The following is a 19,120-nucleotide window of genomic DNA, read 5'->3' as shown; positions in this document are numbered from 1 at the left end:
CGGCAGCGGGGCCCGGGCCACGCGAGGCGGTAGCGAGAGGGTTAAGGCGGGGGGGGGGGGGGGAGCGGGGTGGCAAGCCCGCTCCGCGCGATCCGCTCCACACTTTGCGGGTGGCCGCGCAGGCACCGGCGGGGACTGGGTCCGGCCCGCGCCCTCCGCCGCGCACGTCCACCGCGCCGTGCCCCGCTGGGGTGCGGCCGCTGCCCGCGCTCCGTTCCGCGTTGTCTGTTCGCGCGGCCCCGCTCTGCTACACTGATCTGTTCCGGGTTTTCCGGCCGCCCGGCGGAGTCCGGGCTGTTGCACCGATCCCGGGCTCGTAGCTCCGCTCCGCGTTTCCGAGGCCGCCGCGTGCAACCGAGTCTCGCGAGCCCAGGCCCCGCCGCGGCCAATGGGAAACCGTCCCTCGCTCTGCACAGCCAATGGGGCCCTGCCCCCGCCCCCCTTCGGGCTGCAGCGCGCTGAGGGCTCCGAGCGGCGCCTCCATTTAAAGGGGCCGCGACGCGAATCCGGGCTCTGGGTAGAGCGGGCGGCGCAGCACCGGGGAGCCAGGTACGAGCGGCGCCGGCCGCGGGCGCCACCCTACGGCTGCACGGGAGGCGCAGGTGGGGCGGCGGCGCGGCGTGGGGCCGTGTTGGGGCGCCCGCCCGTAGGGTGCCGGTGCTTGGCCCCGCGGGTGGGGGCGGGGCAGGCGCGTGCGGCGCGGGTCCCGGGGGTGCGGGTGGGGCCCCCCCACAGGATGGGGGGCGGGGCGCGGCGCGCGCCTGGCGGGAGGGGGCGGGGCCTACCGCTCCGGGAGGGGGCGGGGCCGGCGCCGCTCATTTTCCCCACCCCCACCCCCCCCCTGGCCACCGCCTGGGGGCGCCCTGCAGCGGGGGGCGGGTCCCGGGGACGCCACCCTGATGCGGCACCGGCCCCATGTCTGCTGGAGGGGGTCGGGCCCCGCCCCAGCCCCGCCCCAGCCCCGCGGTCGGGACGGGGGAGACCCCGGTGCGACACTCGCCCCTGCTGGGGGGAGCAGACCTCGAGGCCTACCCCCCGGTATGGCGGGGGCAGCCCCAGCCTGACACTCATCCCCGCGCAGCCCCCGCCCCGGTGCCGGTTGGCACGGGGGGGGCAGGCCCCGGCGGGGGCCCCCACCTTGGTGCTGGGGGCTGGCTGTATCCCCTGCCATATCGCTGCCTGGGCACAGGCTGGGCCCAGGGGCTCGTGGATCATGAGACCTGCCCCAGCCCCGGGTGTACCCACCCCAGCGGGGCCTGTCCGCAGCTGCTCTGCGGAGCGGCAGCAAACGGCCCCCAGCCTCCCCCGGGCAACCAGCTGCCCCGAAGCTTGTTGTGCACCCGGTGCCCTGTCCCAGCACCCTCCTCGGCTCGCCTCTCCCTGCGTCTCAGGCAGAGGCTTTGAGCGATGCAGCCGTTATGCTGTTGTCACCACATGTAGTAACAAAGTGTGTGGAGCTCACAAAAAACGCAGCTGGTGGTTGCGTTTGACCAAGAACTGGCTGACCGTTCTGTCTGGCTTCCTCCTGTGTGGGTGGGGTGGGTCTGGACCCGGGCAGGGATTGGGAGTGTCCCTGAGGCCTGGAGTGTGCGTGTGGATCCCTGGACACCATGCACTGCCCTCGAGGATCGGGACCTGTGAGAGAAAGGTACAGCCCCACGGGGCTGAAGCTGCCTTGTGCCGCCGGAGGAGGCAAAGCCCTGATCTGCCAAAGCCTCGGCAGGCTGGGCTGTGTGTGAGCAGCATGGCCGTGGCCAGCAAGGTGCCCTGGGGAGCACCAGTACCTCCCATGTGGTTTGTAGAGGTGGAGGCAGGACTGCCCCAGATGGGAGGGTATGCACTGGCAAGGCTGGGAGCTGGCTGTGGCATGTGCCTGGCACAGGAAAAGGCCCTGGCAGTCAGATATGCTTGTGTGGGCAGAGGCAGCACAGGACGTGGTTTGTTGTCAGGTCATGGTAAGGGATAGGATGCTCAGCTGAGTGCTGGGGAATGGTTCCTGGAGCCTCTTTCTGATGAGGATGAGAGCTGCTTCGTTTGTGCTCTTCCTTTCTCCTCCTGCTGTGCTTCAGCTATGGCACTTGTTCTAGGCTGTAACTTTTTTCTCTCTCACTGCTGCTGCATTCCCCAAGAAAACTTTCAATCTGCATTTTCTTGCTTAACCCTACCTATCCTGGGATCAAAGCGGGTGATAAGAACGTAGCTCTGTTGTTATTGCCAGTCTAGCTTTACTAAAGGAATAGCCACAGCCTACAGAGCTGCTGCCTGTAATGGCCAACCTGCAGCATGCCCCAGCATGGGTATTTGCACAGTCTCTGTTTCTCTCCGCACTTGCTTACATCCCTCTTACTGTGAGTGCCCTTGCTTTGGAGGATGACAGTAAGTCACACCAGATTCCTCCACAGCTCTGAGAGCCAGAGCGAGGGGCTGAGGCTGAGTGCACGGCCTTACTTTGGGAACAAAGCCCTTTGTGTTAGTTCTTTTATGGATGTTTTATGGTCAGTGATGCTGGGATGTATGACCCTGATGGACACAGGTGTGCTAGCAGAAGCCTCTAGTGCAGAAGGGTTATGGTGAAAGCAATTCAAGGGAAGTATGGAATAGGCTGCAGCTGTGACTATGAATTTGTTAGCTTAGCGAGGGCTGTGCTAGCAGGATTTCACTGGAATTGTGGTTTAATCTCAGTAGAGTGTTTTAAGTGTTAACTTCTTCCTCTGCTGGCAGCACTGGTCAGGAAAGGACATGCTTGAGACCATCTTCACCAGCCCTGCTGGCCGTGGGCTCTGGTGGTGTCTTCTGGCCACTTCCTGTAAGCCTGCTCTGCTGGCTCAGCCCTTGGCAGTGTAAAGAGAAAGGAGTCAGTCACTAGGCTGAGACATTGGTCTGTTCAGCACAGCGTTACCAAGGGCCAGTTTGTACAGCTGCACATGAGGTGAAGTGTCCCGACACTGAGATGCCTTTTCGAGGACCTGGCGGCAGGCACCTTGCAGAGGGATCTGGAACTGTCAGCAAGGCTGAGGAGACAGCTCACCTTGCACTTCCAGTATTTTGGCTTTGTAAGGCCACTTAAGGAAAATTAGATGCTTTGCCCTCAAAGATACATCCTCCCTGAGACTGCCCTCTTGTCTTCTCTCTCTTCCCTGTGTAGTAAGGTGTAGTCAAAGAACCACAGACAGATTTAGGTTGGAAGGGACCTCTGGAGGTCTCTAGTCTGACTGACCTCCTGCTCACAGCAGAGCTGACTTGAGACTGTGTTGTCCAGTTGAGTTTTGAGGACCTCCAGGGCCGGGGAGTCCATGGCCTGTTCCCAGGCTGCAGCACCCTCCTTTGGAGAGTCACCTGCTGTGCCTGCAGCTTTCCTTTCCAGCTGGCTGTGGCTGCTTGTGGGAGGTGTCCAGGACTTTGCATTAGGTGGTCCAACATCCTCCTGCAGCATTTGGGCAACAGGTAGAGACTTGGGGGCCATCTCTTTTAGACCACTTCCAGGTCTACTGTCTATTTCTGTCTTTTAATCAGTGTCTTAATAGCATTAGGGCAGTTTCAACAGACGCTGCTCGAGCATCCCATGCACCTCCGTGCTTTTTTGTTGTGCTTCAGATAGTACTCCCAAAGCTTTTTTACCCACCCACCCCCTTCCCCTTTTAATAGTGTTATAAAATAGTATAACACTATTTTGGCAGATGTTGTCACGTGGCAAGTGGTGAGCCTTGGAAGAAACGTTGCTTATTCATGCTATAGACACAAAGCTGTACAAGCATCAGGAGAGTTTTCTCTCTGACTTGATCTCCAAGTGGAGTTGGTTCTTGAAACTGAATTGCTCTCCAGACACCAGGCATTGCTGCTAAGACCTCTCTCTTAACGTGTAGGCAAAGCAAGTTGTTAGAGTGTACCTAGAGTTGTTGCTCCTTTCTCTGTTTGAAAGCCTTGACACTTAGTGCTTGGGGGGATCCTGGTCTTATGAAAAGATTATCCAAGAGTATCCAAGCAGTTTCAAACTGCTGCCAGGATGGCATTCCGGATGGATGAGCATGCTCCAGTTGGTTGTCTTGGAGTTTACTACTAGTACGGAGGTGTTGGGTTAGCAGCAAATAATGCTGAGATCTGAGGAATGTTGTCAGGTACCTTTGAAGTGTTGCAGGGAGTCTCCTGGTAAACCTAATTCCAGACAATTCTGCAAGAAGATTTCTGAAATTTACCCTTCCTCTTGTACTTTCTTGAAGCTGAGATGAAGTTTCTGGAATGCAAGCTCAAAATCTAGTTTGGTTGTTCCTGCCTTTGAGGAATTAACAGGAAACCCATGGTGCTGTTTTGCAGCACCATCTGCTTGGTGTTGGAGGGTTCAGGCTTTCTTGATTCTGGGTGACTGCTATACTAAATTTGAGGCCTGCACCCTAAGCTGGTACTCCTGCTGTAGAAAAATCTAGCAGTGGTTTTGATACCTCCTGGCTTTGGGACTGTTAGAAAACCATTGTTGGAGTCTTGAGGCTGCTGGTGATGTTCTGGGAAGGACCTTCTTTTCCCCATCTACCAGTTCCTGTTGTGTAGACAGTTCCAGTCACACATGAAGACTGGCCTGAAGGGGACATGGTGATAGCTACCTCTGCACTCTAATTGAGAGAACCAATAATACATTTGGAGATGAGAAGAGACGACTGTTCACCAAGCCCTGCCTGCAAAGCACAAGTTGAAGAACTTGACCAGTGACATCTGCAGTAGCTATAGCTGACTTGGAGAGAATCACTGAATGCTGTTGTGAGATCTCCAAGTCGTAGAGGGTTTACATGTCCCTGGGTCAGTTGTTTAAGTAATCATCTATAGTGTTAATCTGGAAATAGCTGTTTCTGCGTTTGTCCAACTTTGACTTCCAGCTTTTTGAGTCATCATGTGCATTTCTCTGTATCTGTGAATTCAGAGTTCTCTGCTGTAGATCTGCTTACCTTGTGGGTTTTTTTGAGATGGGTCATGTCTCCCCATTTCTTTTCAATGAACAAAATAGGTTTATCACTGGAAGGTGTTTTCTGAAGCATGCTTGATTCTTGAAGCAGTGGGATTCTTGCATTACTGTGTCAGAAAATGTCTGACACAGAAAATATCTAAAAAAAATATTTTTTTTTATTTGAAACATCTCAGCTCTTCTAGTATCTGTCATCAAGTGTAGACACTAGCCGAGAATGAGACAGTAATGGTCTAACGTGGTACTGTGTGCAAGAAGCACTGTATTGAATGTCACCAATGGGCTTTATGCTCTTTGAAGACTGAGTTTGGGCTCCCAGGTGGGAGCTCAGAGAGCTGCCTCTCTAAAAACACTAGTGAATCATGAAATCCTTTCTGCTCCTTTCTGGAGAATTTTGACTGGACTGAAACCTGGTCCTTAGCAGTGTGCTTAGTTTACTGGTGATTCTTCATAAATTCATTTGCTTTAAAATGAATTAACCAATTTGTAATAAATGTTTGCAGTGCTTGCATGTGGAAAGCGATCATCTACCCAGATAAACTCAGATAAGTCACAGCAGTGAAGTTAGTTTTTGCCAGATTTGTCACTCAAGGTATAATATTGTTAATGAAGATCTGTTGACTGAAACTATGCTGGTAAGACATGATATTATTTTGTTAATGTTTTATTGATAGAACTGTGTATCAACCACTGTTGTTTTTGTTGAGAAATACTAGGTTGGCTGTTACTGTTTATTCTAAAATTTGGCACAAAAAATAGGAACTTCCTCCAGAGCTCTGCTCAGGTCTTACAGAACTCGTAGATAGGAATTATCTGGAATGTTGATTTAAGTCTCTTAATTTTTGTAGTTATTAGTTAATGCTTTTCATATTCCACATGATCTCTAACAGCAAAAAAGGTAAATCTGTCAGCCTTCAAAAGTCTTGAAAATCTGAATTCATATCCATGAACAAAAGTCTAGGACAGGTACCCAAGCAGTTGCTGTTCCTTTGCTATAGGAAAGCAGTAACTGCGTGGCCATGCTCTTTTGTGGGCAGTAGAGACTTCTGAGGTATTCACTTCATCATGAGGGAGTAACAACAGTATTTTTTCTTGCTGACTGATTTTAATTAAATGTTTAATGGTAGCTCCTCATTTTTGTAGGTAGGCCACATATTCCCCTGCTAATAGTTATCTGAGGACACTGAGATGTGGAAGATCTGTACAGCACCACTGATGTCCTTAATAAGCTAGATAAAGTCCCAGGCAGTCACTTGGTGCACTTGAGTGTCCTGGCAGAGATGTCTCACTCTGAGCTTCCAGGTCTGAGAGGAGATCCATGTGCCCCCTCTTTGGCAGAAAGGGCAGGTCAGGTCTGGTAATCACACATGTTGGATTTGGCAGTCAATGTTGCGTTCTATGCCAGTCCTGCGCACTTGGGGAAGACCCTCAGCTGTCCCATTGCTTCTTTGGAAACTCTTGCATGCTACCTGAGAAGCACTCTGCTTCAGACTGTTGTGCAGGGGACTTCACTCCTTGAACTTGATCTTCCCAGGAATATCTGTTACTGAATACTCCGGAGAAGATGGTGCCGAGTCCTAAGTAAGGAGTTTCTAAATGTCCGATAGAGCAGTCATATCCGCTGTAATGTGCAGGATTTCACACTGCCTCCTCTTTTTTTGGCTGAGTCTCATTCCAGCATACTCTCCTCGCTGTCAGGTATGCGGCTGGAAAAGAGGAAGATTTCAAGCAGACCAGTGACCGGGGCCCAGTGACTGAGCTGGTGCATTAGATGGTCCTGGAATAAAAAAGATGATGAGTTGTGGTGGATCATTTCAGCATCTGCCAGAAACAATAACTATTTTTCTTCTGTTGGAGAAAGTGAGAAGAGACTTTACCAGAGGTAAAGTGCACATTCAGTTGGCAGCTTAAGTCAGAAAGACTTAAGCTCAGCAGAAAGCCCAGAAGAATCTGAACACCTGGGGCAAACAGGATAAGTAGTTTCTTACCCTGCTGCAGGTGGGCAGCTCTAATTTCCTCAGGTTGAGTTTGACTTCAGAGCAACCTACGGAGCTAGAAAACGTTGTTCTCTCCTGTTCTGAGGGCTGCCCTCTTCATCCTCATGAGCTGGCAGCTGAAAGCCACTGTCAAGACTTCAATGTCAGGGAAAGAGAATTGCAATGATGGGCAGGGACATTCCTTGCTTTCCCACTCAAATTGCTTGTCAACATCACCTCCTTGGGTCCAGCCTCAACTCTAACTCCATCAACTTTTCCAGATTCTTATAAATGCATCAAAAGTCAGCACTCATCTGCTCTGTATTGCCTTGTCACAGAGCTCTGCTGCAGCAGGTTTAAAAGAAATAAAAGGAAAATACTTTTAAAAACTAAATGTTAGGCTGCAGAACGTATTGCCACTGGAATTTTTGGAGGCCCAAAGTATAAATTGTTCAAAGGGGGATTAGGCAGATTCATAGAGGATTTGCCCAGTACAAACTCTTAACAGTGACAGTCTCAGCGCAACTCAAGCCAAGCAGTTCTTCAGCAGCTGATTGCTGCTTGATTGGAGGATGTGCTGAAGAGGAATGTCCTGTTAGTTATGTTTGTTATACTCTCTCCCCAGGTATCCATTCTTGGTGTGAATAGGAGCAGGATATTTGAATACGTGGTCCTTTAATTTGACTGCCTACAGCAGTCCTTAGCTTTGCACATCCTAAGAAGAAGTTTTTGGGTCATTCGCCAGAATGTGTGAGCTGTTCTGCCAGAGGGTTTCAGACAGAGCTGATGAAAGTGGACAGGACCTTGAACAAACAGGGCAAGCGCTGTGCTTCCAACCAGAACATGCAAGTGAGTGGTCTTACTGCGGACTCTTGGGTCTGCAGAAAGGTCTGCGTATCTGTCCCAACCACATACCAATAGTTTGGAGTTGACTTAATCTGCAGAATACTTGTTCTCTTTAAGACCGTTTTGTTGGTCAATGTTGTCACCATTAAGTTTGTCGGTGTTGTCTTGCATTGTAATGCTCTTGCACCTAAAGCTTGAAAGCAATTGAAAGGTATGCACTATTGAAACCAGATGCTTTTGGTCTATTTGTAGAGCACATGAGTAGCATGGCAAGTTCATAGATTAATTGTTGCTTGCATTATCCTCTGGGAGGGAATGCCCAAATGGATTTCTTATGTTCCAAAATTGTTCCCAGGGTCTCTTTCTACCAAGCAAAGACTAGGCCAGCTGAAAGTGGTAAATACCGTAGGAGTATCACCTCTGTGGTTCATTGCAGACTCGTGCAAAGTGTCTGAAGGTGAATTGGAGGAGTATGTTAGTCCTGTTAAGTATACCTATAAATAAACTTTCCTTATTCATCTGGGTGGCTTGACCTTTTTGCTGTTTATTGTTGTAAGGTCTGCTGTCTGTCTGGAAATCTGGATGGGGGACATCTTTGAGAAGGAGGCATTGTTTGTATTCTGAGCAGCAGAAAAAAATGTGTTTATCATCTTGGGAGGGTTCTCACCTGCTTCAAATCCTTAGGACCTTTCTTTCAGATGTCTTTATTTCTATTTCACTTTGTTCTTCTATTTTTCTTTGTCAGCCACCCTAAACCACGTATTAGATCCTGTATTGCTCTGGAATTGGGTCATTCTAGAAGCTTTGTCTCCTCTGTAACTAGAGAAAGTGAATGGAATCACCAAAGTCTTTAGTGGTGAAACTTGCTGAGCATCTCTGAAGATTACCTCTTCTGTAGTTTCTGTTGTGATTGTGGGAACAGTACTTATCTGCCACTGTGAAACAGAAAATGTGTTTTTAGATAAAATAAGGAGGCAATGACTTTGAACTCCAGCTGTAGGGTATGATTCCCTAAACTCCTGCTTAAATGAGTTTCAGAAGTTGGGTACATTCTCTGTCCAAATATGTCTTGTTTAGTTCTGAGAAAACCATTTGTGAGTGAGACTTGGTTATCCTTTCAGAGGGAAGGATATAAAGAAAGAATTAATCAGCCATCACCAGTGAAATTATTTCAGGCTTCCTCCTTCATTGATATGGATGAGTTATGCCCATAGTAAGCCCCAGTAGACAGGAATACTGAATATTCTGCTTCAGGGCCTAAAACAGTGCCAAATTTAGAATTAGAATGACTCTAATAGGGGAGGATATGTTGGTGCCACATCCTTTGATTCTAGTCCCTTCCTTGTAGTGTCTACTTACAGCCTGTTCTGGGGACGTGATGCTACTTCAAGTCTTACTCTGCCTCACCACTTGTCGACTCCAGCTCCTTCTCCCCTTCCCTCTTCAGGTTTGTCAACAGTTATCTCTTTGTGGGGGTATAATTCATTTTTAACCAATATTGATATAAATGCTTACTTGCCTCATCTAAAAGTCTTGCCCTTTCTGTCTTATGATAATGTCGACCATGAGGAGCTGGGCTGTAACTTTGTCCCTCTGATGTTAGCAGTCAGCATCATATCTTCCTGTGCAAGTGCGCTGTCTGTGCCCTGCAAAGTCACGCTGGTCTTTTTTCCTGACTTCACATTGCATGCTCGTGTCTACTTTGCTACTTGTTCTTCCTCTTATGACTACTTTTAACATCTGGGCTTTACCACCTTTCTTCTTGCCACTCTCCAGAATTCCTCCTAGTTCTAACTTAAGCTTTGCCAATTGCTCTGTGTCTGAATAGTTTTGGGGCTATGCTGTAGCTGTAGTTATAGTATAACATGGTTTATATCTGTGCTCTGACAAAATTCATGCATCTTGTCATCCTGTATCTTGTTCAAGGCACAGGCTACAGACCTATAAAGGAGTTCTTTCTGCCTTTATGTTTAAGAGAAAAGATACTTTAAAAATAAAAGATGTGTTAGCTCCATGAGAACAGATCAGGAGAAAGGACAGACCAGATTATTTGTGTCTGGTAAGATAGAGAGGAAGGCAGGGAAGGGGGTATTACACACCACAGAACAACTGTGTGAAGCCTCCTGAATTGGTACTCGAGTCATTTCTGATACCCCGCTGTGTCATTTAGCATAATCAAGTCTGCTGTGCTGTGGTGAGGTGTGTGGGGCTGTAGAGTTCCCAAAGGTCTGCTATACTGAACTGCTGTGTCCCACTGCTGCTGTTGGGCTTTAGAGTCTTGTAACCTCACGAGTAGACGTGATTGACCTGCTAGTATCCTGGTTATGGCTAGCAGTATTACTGGGCCTTATTTTAGTCCAACAGTGTTCAGAAGAGTGGACAATTCATGCGCTGTGTTAGACTACTTTTCATTAATTTGCAAGTCTCTCTCTTATTTCCAGTTACCATCTTCTAAATGGATTCCAGTGAATTTTCAGGATCTTTGGACCCCCTGTCCTTGCCTGACAAACCGCTTATTGGTGATCTCCCTGCTGACATGGAGTTTGGGGAAGATCTCCTGGGCTCCCAAACAGCTTCTACCCAGGAAGTTTCCATTCTTCAGCCCCCTGACTGGGATCAATCCAAGCAGATGACTGCAGATGGGGACTTGGACCTTCTCGTGAAAGCAGACAGCCTGTCTGAACTAAACAAATCAAACGACCTTGTGCTAGATAAACCTAGTGTCTTGGATATGCTGGAGAAACCCGATGTCTTAGACAACTTGGATAAAACTGCTGACTTGATGGAGCTAGATAAATTGGAGGGTTTGGATGGGCTGTACAAGGCACATCCTTCCCAGGATGTGGAGGATGGACCGGCAGACTCCTCTGCCCTCTCTAGAGAAGCCCTTGTTCCAGAAACATGGAAAGAAGGGGAAGATGCACCAAAAAATGATTCTGGGGACCTAAAGGAAGATGGTGCTGCTGCTATTCCTGCACTGTCTGATGACAACGCCCCTGAATCACCCCAACAGCCCGTTCCTGACTCCGGGGACCTCAGCAGTGCCCCAGCCATGAAAGAAATCGCAGCACAATCCTCAAGTCTGCCAATGGCCCCGCCCCAATTCAATCTTAAACAGACAAAGAAGACAAGGTTGAAGGCACCAAGAAAAAGCTCACCCATGCAGAAGGAAGGGCTGGCAGGGGAAGCAGAAGTGGAACTGAGCCTGGACAACAGTACCGCAGCTTTGCCCCGTGAGCCCACAGAGGAAAACCAGGCAGAGGAAGGGGATGATAGTGGGAACAACTTGCTTAAAGAAAGTAGTGTACTGAAAGCACAGGAAGCCTCACCACCAGCAGGTAGGTTGTTATCTCTCCAGAACTTGGCTTCTTTTGCTCAGGAGGTCATCCTGCTGCACATTGCTGAAGCTGGAGTCTGTTTTGCACTCCAACTTTTCCCATCGTCCCCTGCTATGGGAATTGTCAATGCTACTGATGGGCTAGATTTGGGGAAACCATCTTGCTTATGGGGAATAATGCTCTGGAAGCTGCTCCCTTGGTGCACACAAGCTCTTGCTCTGGCTTTTGTAGCTTTAACTTTGATTTTCAATGCTTGTGTCAGCTAGGAGCTTCCCTGGTAAAGCTGCGGCTGCGCATCAGCTTAGCTCACACTCTTCATCACTGGAGTCTTTGCTGGAACTGAGGGTCACCAGGAGAAGGTGTTTCCAATAGGCAGAGTCCCTCTGCCCAGGCTGGCCATCCTCAGGAGATGCTCAGTCTCAGTCAGAAGCAGTTGGAGGCAACTGCCCAGCATGCCTCCCTGATGCAAGGAGGTTTCCCCCTTACAGGACTCCTCCCAAGCTGCATGTTTGGATCTCTTAACTACAGGTGGTGGGTTTAGGAGCTTTCCTGTGGCTGATCACCACCAGAACTGTGCTTGTTAGCCAGGACTGTCTGAGGCTTCATGTGCAGGCTGACCCAAGGGGTGGCTGCATTTGAAGAACACCTGTCCTCTTCTGTTGGAGAAAAGCAAGATGTTAGATGCAAGCTTCTTCTGTGCTTCTGTTCCAGGAGAAGGCCTGTCTGGGAAGGGAAGCGAGCTGCCAACTGAGAAGGTGAGGAGAATGCAGTCAAGTATGTATGCTACAGGAGCATAGAGGATGGCTGGCTGTTGTCAAACTCTGTGAGGACACTGGCTGTCTCGTCACCCCTCTGGGAAGGAGTTTGCATGTCTCCTGTGACAGAGTGATCCCTGTGCACTGCCACTATGCTGTAATGTGGCTTCAGTGTGTCCCTGCTACCCCCAGCTGGAATGCCATTCTCATAAGCCTACTTCCCCCTCTTCCCCATCTTGCCAACTCTGGTCAGGTATCCATGGAGTTCTATCCGTTTTCAGCCTAGTTATTGGGAAAGCAAATCCCAGAAGTTGGAACTCCCCCATGATCTGGGATATTTATCCATGGTTGTCCTAGCAGATGGTTAGCCCAAGTATTTTCTGAATGTATTCTAGGAGCAGAAAAGAAGTGAACGAGCCAGAAGATCAGAAACTGCCAGGCCTGAAACTGTGAACTCTTCTGAGAGCAGTGAGTAACTAGGGGTGGCCAATGCCTGTTTTCAGCCAGAGCAGGGCCCAGGCCCGTTGTGGTGGTTCATGGTGTGAGTACAGTGGGAACTCTGGAGCTTCTGTGCAGACTTTCCTCTTACACAGGACAGGTCCCTTCACCCCGTGAGTCTTCACCCGGGGGTACTTGACTTGCTTTCTCAGGGCACTTAGGGTGAAAGGGGAGTTGTAGTGTTTTTACAGTGGTGTGTGGACAGCAAGCACCAAGTAATAGGTTGAGACTCTGGGGTTGTTCCCAGGAAATCCATCTTCCTTCTCAGCCAGGAACTTTCCTCCTTTGTCTCTATGGCAGCAGGCTGTCTGAAGGAAGGTTGCATTTTGGGGATTTCCCTGCAGAAGTACATGAAGTCTCTGTTCTTTGAGATGTTGAGTGTGACCCTGCCATTCCCTAGTATTTGTGTGTTGCTCCTTCATTGCCTGCCTCTGCAGCCTGTGCTGGAGGCTGGTGATCCAGCTTGTTGCCTTTAAGGTCTACAGATTCTTGGAGGGTTTACTGCTGTAAATGTTCACACTTTGGGCTTCTGCTCAACCTTGGCAAATCATGACTTCCTAGAGAGGAATTGTACTTAAGCCCAGTTTGCTTAAAGACCTCCTGACTCGTCTTCAATTCCAACAGAATATCTTTTAAGGGTCCCTTTATCGTTCCACCCAGACAAGTACAAAGCACTTAGAGGGACTCCGGAAAGGTGACCCCAGAAAGCCCCAACATGTGTCTCATGGCAGAGTTTTCTGTCTCAGTTCTTAATGAAGGATTTCTGTGCATCTTTTCTGCTGCTTTGCAGTTCCGGTCTCTGACGAAGACTCTGATGCAATGGTGGATGATCCCAATGATGAGGATTTTGTTCCTTTTCGTACGCGACGCTCAACTCGCATGTCTTTACGCACTCAGATGGCTCAGCGAGCTGCCCGCTCTACTGTCACCAAGATGACTTGTGCCAACTGCCGGACCCCACTGCAGAAGGGCCAAACTGCCTACCAGCGTAAAGGGCTCCCTCAGCTCTTCTGCTCCAGCTCCTGTCTCACCACCTTCTCAAAAAAACCACCTGGCAAGAAGATATGCACCTTCTGTAAAAAGTGTGTGTTCATTCCCCTTTCCTCAATGCTCCCACACTTGTGACCCCATTCACCTGTCCCACAGCCCTGCCTGCTAGTCCCCATCCCTGTGACCCTCATGCTTCCCATTCACCCACATCACTCTTGCCCACTGCCAGCTGCTGCCCCATATCTTCATTCACACACCGCATGCCCCATGCTCCCTAAACCCCCTTCACGTTATTGCCTTTCCCTGCCCGTCCCCAGGCTCAATGCCCGATATCCCAGCCTCCTCTCAAAACAACCTCCCACATGCTCCGTCTTCAGGCACCACTCCTCTGGGCCAGGACAGAAGCTGCTGTGAGACAGTTTGTGCCACCCTTTTGGGACACCAGAAAGTCCTGTGCGTTGCAGCGTGCTATCCTGTCCCTTTGTAGCAGGACTGGTGTGTCCCTGCACTAACATATCCCCTCCTGATCCCCAGGGAGATCTGGAACACCAAGGACTCTGTGGTTGCCCAGATCGGTTCAGGTGGCTCTTTCCACGAGTTCTGCACTTCTGTCTGCCTCTCCCTCTACGAGGCCCAGCAGCACAGACCAGCACCTCAGTCCGCGGATGCCTCGGACACCAGCCGCTGCAGCGTCTGCCACAAACCTGGCGAGGTAAACAAATCCCTGTCCTTTCCATGTCCTGGATGAGGTGTTTGTGACCTGCAGCACTTGGCCCTGCCTGGGACCATTGCAGGGCATTTGCCACGTTCTGTGGTGTGAGGCCTCAGCCCCTGAGCTGGCTTGGGCTCACTCTCGGGTCCCTCCTTGTTACTGTGAACCAGCCCTTATTCCAGCAGAAGGAGTAAGGCTTCTGCTTCTCCCCGCCCGGAAGCTCATTGCTTCCTGCCACTCTGCTCTCCCAATTGCTCCGCTGCCTTTTGGTGAGGGAGGCCAGCCTGAGTCCACACCAGCATCCAGTATGGCACTTGCTACAGTTTTAGTGTAACAGCCTGTTATCCCAAGGGCCGTGGTAGTAGCGGTGCACATGCATTGGAACAAGGCACATGGTGGTTTGGGGAAGTGACAGCAATGATGTCTCTGCAGATCCAGCATGAGGTCAGCAATGGGAACGTGGTTCACCGCATCTGCAGCGATGCCTGCTTCACTAAGTTCCGGGCCACCAAGGGGCTGAAAACCAACTGCTGTGACAACTGCGGACTTTACATCTACAACAAGGGCTTGCCCCTGGAGTACCTCTTCCATGAAGGCCAGCAAAAACGCTTCTGCAACTCTGCCTGTCTCAACAGTTACAAGAAGGTGTGTGGAGTCAGCTGCCTGGGGTGGAGGGTCTCTGTGGGCACACAGCAACTTTGCTCGGTGTGGCACAGGGCACTTTATGCAATAGCAGGTGACTTGAATCCTTTTGGCCTTTTATTGCTGACAAAACATTTAAGAGATTTCTGTGGAGAAATTTTGAAGCAGGCAAACAGAACTTATTTATTCTGCATGGGGCCCATCTTGGACCCGAGCATGGGTCAGGCACTCAGTAAACTCGACTGTGCAGCGACACTGGTATATGCAGTTAGCATGGGCTGGTTTCTTTTGGATGTCTTCCCAAAGCTTGGCTGGATATGTTCCTCTGTGGCCTGAGCAGGCCTCACTTAACTGTCTTGATGGGATTGCCAAGCTCTATGTTCCTGCCAGGGTACCCTTGAAATGAGAAGGTGAGGTGCCACAGGCAGCCTTTTTTGCTACCACCGCCTGAACCTGCAGACTGTGAGCCTGGCTTCTGGCATCAGGTGTTCCCTGCAGGAGAGCTGCCCTGTGGTGGATACAGTAGTGGGGTGGGATATGAGGGTCGGACCTCGCCAGCTGTGATGGTCTCCCTGGCAGCTCTGTTGTGCTCTGTGTTTGCAGAAGAACACTCGGGTCTACCCGTGCATGTGGTGCAAGACGCTGTGCAAGAACTTTGACATGCTGCCCAACGTGGATCGCAACGGCAAGATGGGCCTGTTTTGCTCCATTTGCTGCACTACCTCCCACAAAGTGAAGCAGTCAGGCTTGGTTGGTAAGAGCACCTATGCAGAGGGAATCAGTCACCTCTCCACTCTAACTCCTTCCTTGGTACTTTTTATTGCTTGTGGATGAGACTGGAAAGAAGGCATGTTGCTTGCCTGGGGAGGAGTCCAGTGAGACAAGTAGAAGGAGATTTGGAGAGGGAGGAACCCTTGCAGCATGTAGACATCTTAATACTGAGGGGTGGTGTACATTGCTGTTCTTGAGAATGGAGGAAGCAGTTGTAGTGCCATACTGTGCTGGCATTGCCCTTTCCATTACGCGGAGTACCAGGATGTCCAGGAACAGGTATGGTCTCTGGTGCAAGTATTGCAGCCTGCTTTGTCCAAATTCCTGTAGAGCTAGGATCACTTCCTTGAACTACTCTGCTCTTCATCCGTGTTTAACATTTCTGTCCTAGCAGAATCTGGTGCTCTTAGTTTCCTGGTGTTCTTGTCTCTTGCTTTTTGATAATAGCTTGACAGACTGAGGATGAGTGAGTAGTTTGCATGCCATCCTCAGAATCCAGTCCCACGTTCCTGTGCTGCTGCCCTCACCAATTCCTATCTGTTTCATCAGGTCCCTCTAGACCCTGCAGCTTCTGCAGAAAGAGTTTATCTGAACCCTGCTATTACAACAAGACAGACCGGGTTGTCTACCAGTTCTGCAGCCCCAGCTGCTGGACCAAATTCCAGGTACTGAAATATCCTTCATGCTGGGCTGGGCCATAGAGCTCATGCCTCCTTTCACACTTAGCAGAGGCTCCACCTTCCTCAAGCTCCTCAGGGAGGGTGCATAAGAAAGTCTCTGCTGGAGCGCAAGAGTTGCAGTGACTGTAGTTGCCAATAACTCGGTCTTGGCCCTAACTCCCCCTTCCTCCATTGGGATAAGACAGGCTGTAATTCACTCCTGTCTATCAGGTTATGCCCAGTGGGAGTGCAGCGCAGAGCTGTGCTGCATGAGTGGTTTGGGATGTAGTGGCCTTACAAGGGCGCAAGCAAAAGCACAAGTAAGCTAGCAAAGCACAGTGGGCACCTGCTAGTGGGGTGAAAAGGGGCAGAGCTGCCCTCTGAGCCAGGCATCACCAAGGAACATGTCTTCTAGGATGTGTTGTCTAAACATTTACAACCGGCAGGGTTGGATACCTCATGTTTAATAATCCTCAAAGGCTTGACTGGTGGTTTTTAATCTTCTGATGTTAAGTTTCAGCATATGTGACATGTTTTTTGAATTCAAAGGCAACTGGAAGAATATTAGTTTTGTACAGTTGTCAAAGAACAAAGCAACAGCCAGGAAGACCTGGGAAACTTAGGCCAGGACATGCCTTGGGCAACTGAGAAAACTTAGAGAATCTAGAGGTAGAGTTAGTTACTGGCTGTTGCAGCATTTGGTTTTGGGGTTTGTTTTTTTCTTGTGTTTTTTGTGTTGGTTTTTTGTTGTTGTTGGTTTTGTTTGCTTGTTTTAATAAATCCTTGATGTAATCCTTTGCTGGGATCACAAATGGTGTTGGTAGGGTAGCTGTAGATTTTTTACAGGTGTAGACCTTGTAAGATTTGAATCATAGAATAGTTTTGGTTGGAACAGACCTTTAAAGGTCATCTAGTCCAACCCTCCTGCAATGAGCAGGGACATCTTCAACTAGATCAGGCCCAGTCCAACCTGACCTTGAATGTTTCCAGGGATGGGGCATCTACCACCGCTCTGGCCAACCTGTTCCAGTGTTTCACCACCCTCATTGTAAAAAATTTCTTCCTCCTATCTAGTCTGTATCTACCCTCGTTTAGTTTAAAACCATTACCCCTTGTCCTATCGCAATAGGCCCTGCTAAAAAGTTTGTCTCCAGTCTCCATCTTTCTTAGAAGCCTCCTTTAAGTACTGAAAGGCTGCAATAAGGTCTCCCCAGAGCCTTCTCTTCTCCAGGCTGAACAACCCCAACTCTCTCAGCCTTTCTTCATAGGAGAGGTGTTCCATCCCTCTGGTCATCTTCGTGGCCCTCCTCTGGACCCGCTCCAACAGGTCCGTGTCTTTCCTGTGCTGAGGACTCCAGAGCTGGATGCAGTACTTTGCTCTGGTAACTGGAAAGAGGGGCAGAATCACCTCCCTCAACCTGCTGGTCACACTTCTTTTTATGTGGCCCAGGATGCAGTTGGCTTTGTGGGCTGCTGGGCGCACATCACCGGCTCGTGTCTAGCTTTTCATCCATCAGTACCCCCAAGTCCTTCTCCACAGAGCTGCTCTCAATCCCTTCCATTCCCCAGCCTGTATTGATATTGGGGCTTGCCCCGACCCAGGTGCAGGACCTTGTACTTGGCCTTGTCGAACCTCATGAGGTTCACATGGACCCATTTCTTGAGCTTGTCCAGGTCCCTCTGGATGGCATTCTGTCCCTCAGGTGTGCCAACCGCACCACTTAGCTTGGTGTCATCTGCAAACTTGCTGAGGGTGCACTTGATCCCACTGTCTATGCCTTTGGTGAAGATATTAAACAGTACGGATGCCTGAGGGACACCACTTGTCACTGATCTCCATCTGGACATTGAGCCATTAACCACTATCCTCTGGATGAGACCATCCAACCAATTTCTCATCCACCAAACAGTCTACTCATCAAATCCCTATCTCTCCAATTTAGAGAGAAGGGTGTTGTGGAGGACCGTGTCAAAGGCCTTACAGAAGTCCAGATAGATGATATCCGTAGCTCTTCCCTTGTCCACTGATGTAGTCACTCCATCGTAGAAGGCCGTTAGGTTGATCAGGCAGGACTTGCCGCTGGTGAAGCCATGCTGGCTGTCTCGAATCACCTCCCTGTCCTCCATGTGCCTTAGCATAGCTTCTAGGAGGATCTGTTCCATGATCTTCCCAGGCACAGAGGTGAGGCTGACAGGTTGGTAGTTCCCAGGGTCATCCTTTCTACCCTTTTAAAAGATGGGTGCAATGTTTCCCTTTTTCCAGTCACTGGTGACTTCACCTAATTCACCTAACTTGAATTATTGCCATGTAAAATCAGCATTGTAATGTATGAGTAAACCCATGCATAACCTGGATTAGGAACTGTCTTGCTGGCAGATGTCAGAACACACTTGTGAAAGAAAAACCACTGAAGAGAGTGTTTCAACACAGTTTCTTGGGGATCAGTATTAAGCCAGAGGAGTTCAACATCTTCATCAGTCATCTGGCAATAAAGTCAAAGTAAGCGTGATAAAATTTTGCAGATGAAACAAAAACTGGTGAAGTGTTAACTCATGCTGAGGTCAGGGCAGTCATAGAAAGCAAAGCAATTGGATTGCTTGGCAAAACTGGTTCCTCCTAATGTGTGCTTAAACACAGTTCAGTGCAAGATTGTCTATCAGCCTTACTCAAGTAGTGTAGGGATATAAGTCCTGGAAAAGTAAGGATTTTGGAAAGGCCCTAGGATTACAGCAGATAAGCCATTCAGTATGAGAGTCTTGGTTTACAGCCACAGAGGGGAGGATGAATTAAGTTATTGCAAGTACAAGCAGAGGAACAGGGAGTTAAAGTTTGGGGGCTAGGGAGCAAAAGAACTACCTAGAATGTTGCACAGATAGGAAGGATGTTCATCCAAAGTCCACTTTATTTTCAATGTTGAAGAAAAATTGGAAGTATGCTGAAAAAATAAAAATTACATTTGGGCTTGAAAAATGCATGTACTG

General features: G+C 49.6%; 1 protein-coding gene across 6 annotated transcripts in view; it reads left to right on the top strand.

Annotated features, from left to right (window-relative positions):
- Positions 1-19,120, top strand: part of ZMYM3 (zinc finger MYM-type containing 3) — a 33,459-nt gene that overhangs the window by 151 nt on the left and 14,188 nt on the right. For 3 of the 6 annotated variants that reach the window (XM_072877520.1, XM_072877519.1, XM_072877514.1), the window contains exons 2-9: positions 10,215-11,111; positions 11,823-11,866; positions 12,262-12,334; positions 13,155-13,446; positions 13,889-14,066; positions 14,499-14,711; positions 15,312-15,462; positions 16,029-16,144. In XM_072877520.1, the coding sequence (XP_072733621.1) occupies positions 10,229-11,111; positions 11,823-11,866; positions 12,262-12,334; positions 13,155-13,446; positions 13,889-14,066; positions 14,499-14,711; positions 15,312-15,462; positions 16,029-16,144 (1,950 nt within the window). In that variant the 5' untranslated portion in view covers positions 10,215-10,228. The other 3 variants (XM_072877515.1, XM_072877516.1, XM_072877518.1) reach the window with 3 other exon arrangements.

This window comes from Ciconia boyciana, chromosome 12, assembly GCF_034638445.1.
Source record: "Ciconia boyciana chromosome 12, ASM3463844v1, whole genome shotgun sequence".
Taxonomy (NCBI): domain Eukaryota; kingdom Metazoa; phylum Chordata; class Aves; order Ciconiiformes; family Ciconiidae; genus Ciconia; species Ciconia boyciana.
This window is presented reverse-complemented; position numbering and strand designations above follow the sequence as displayed.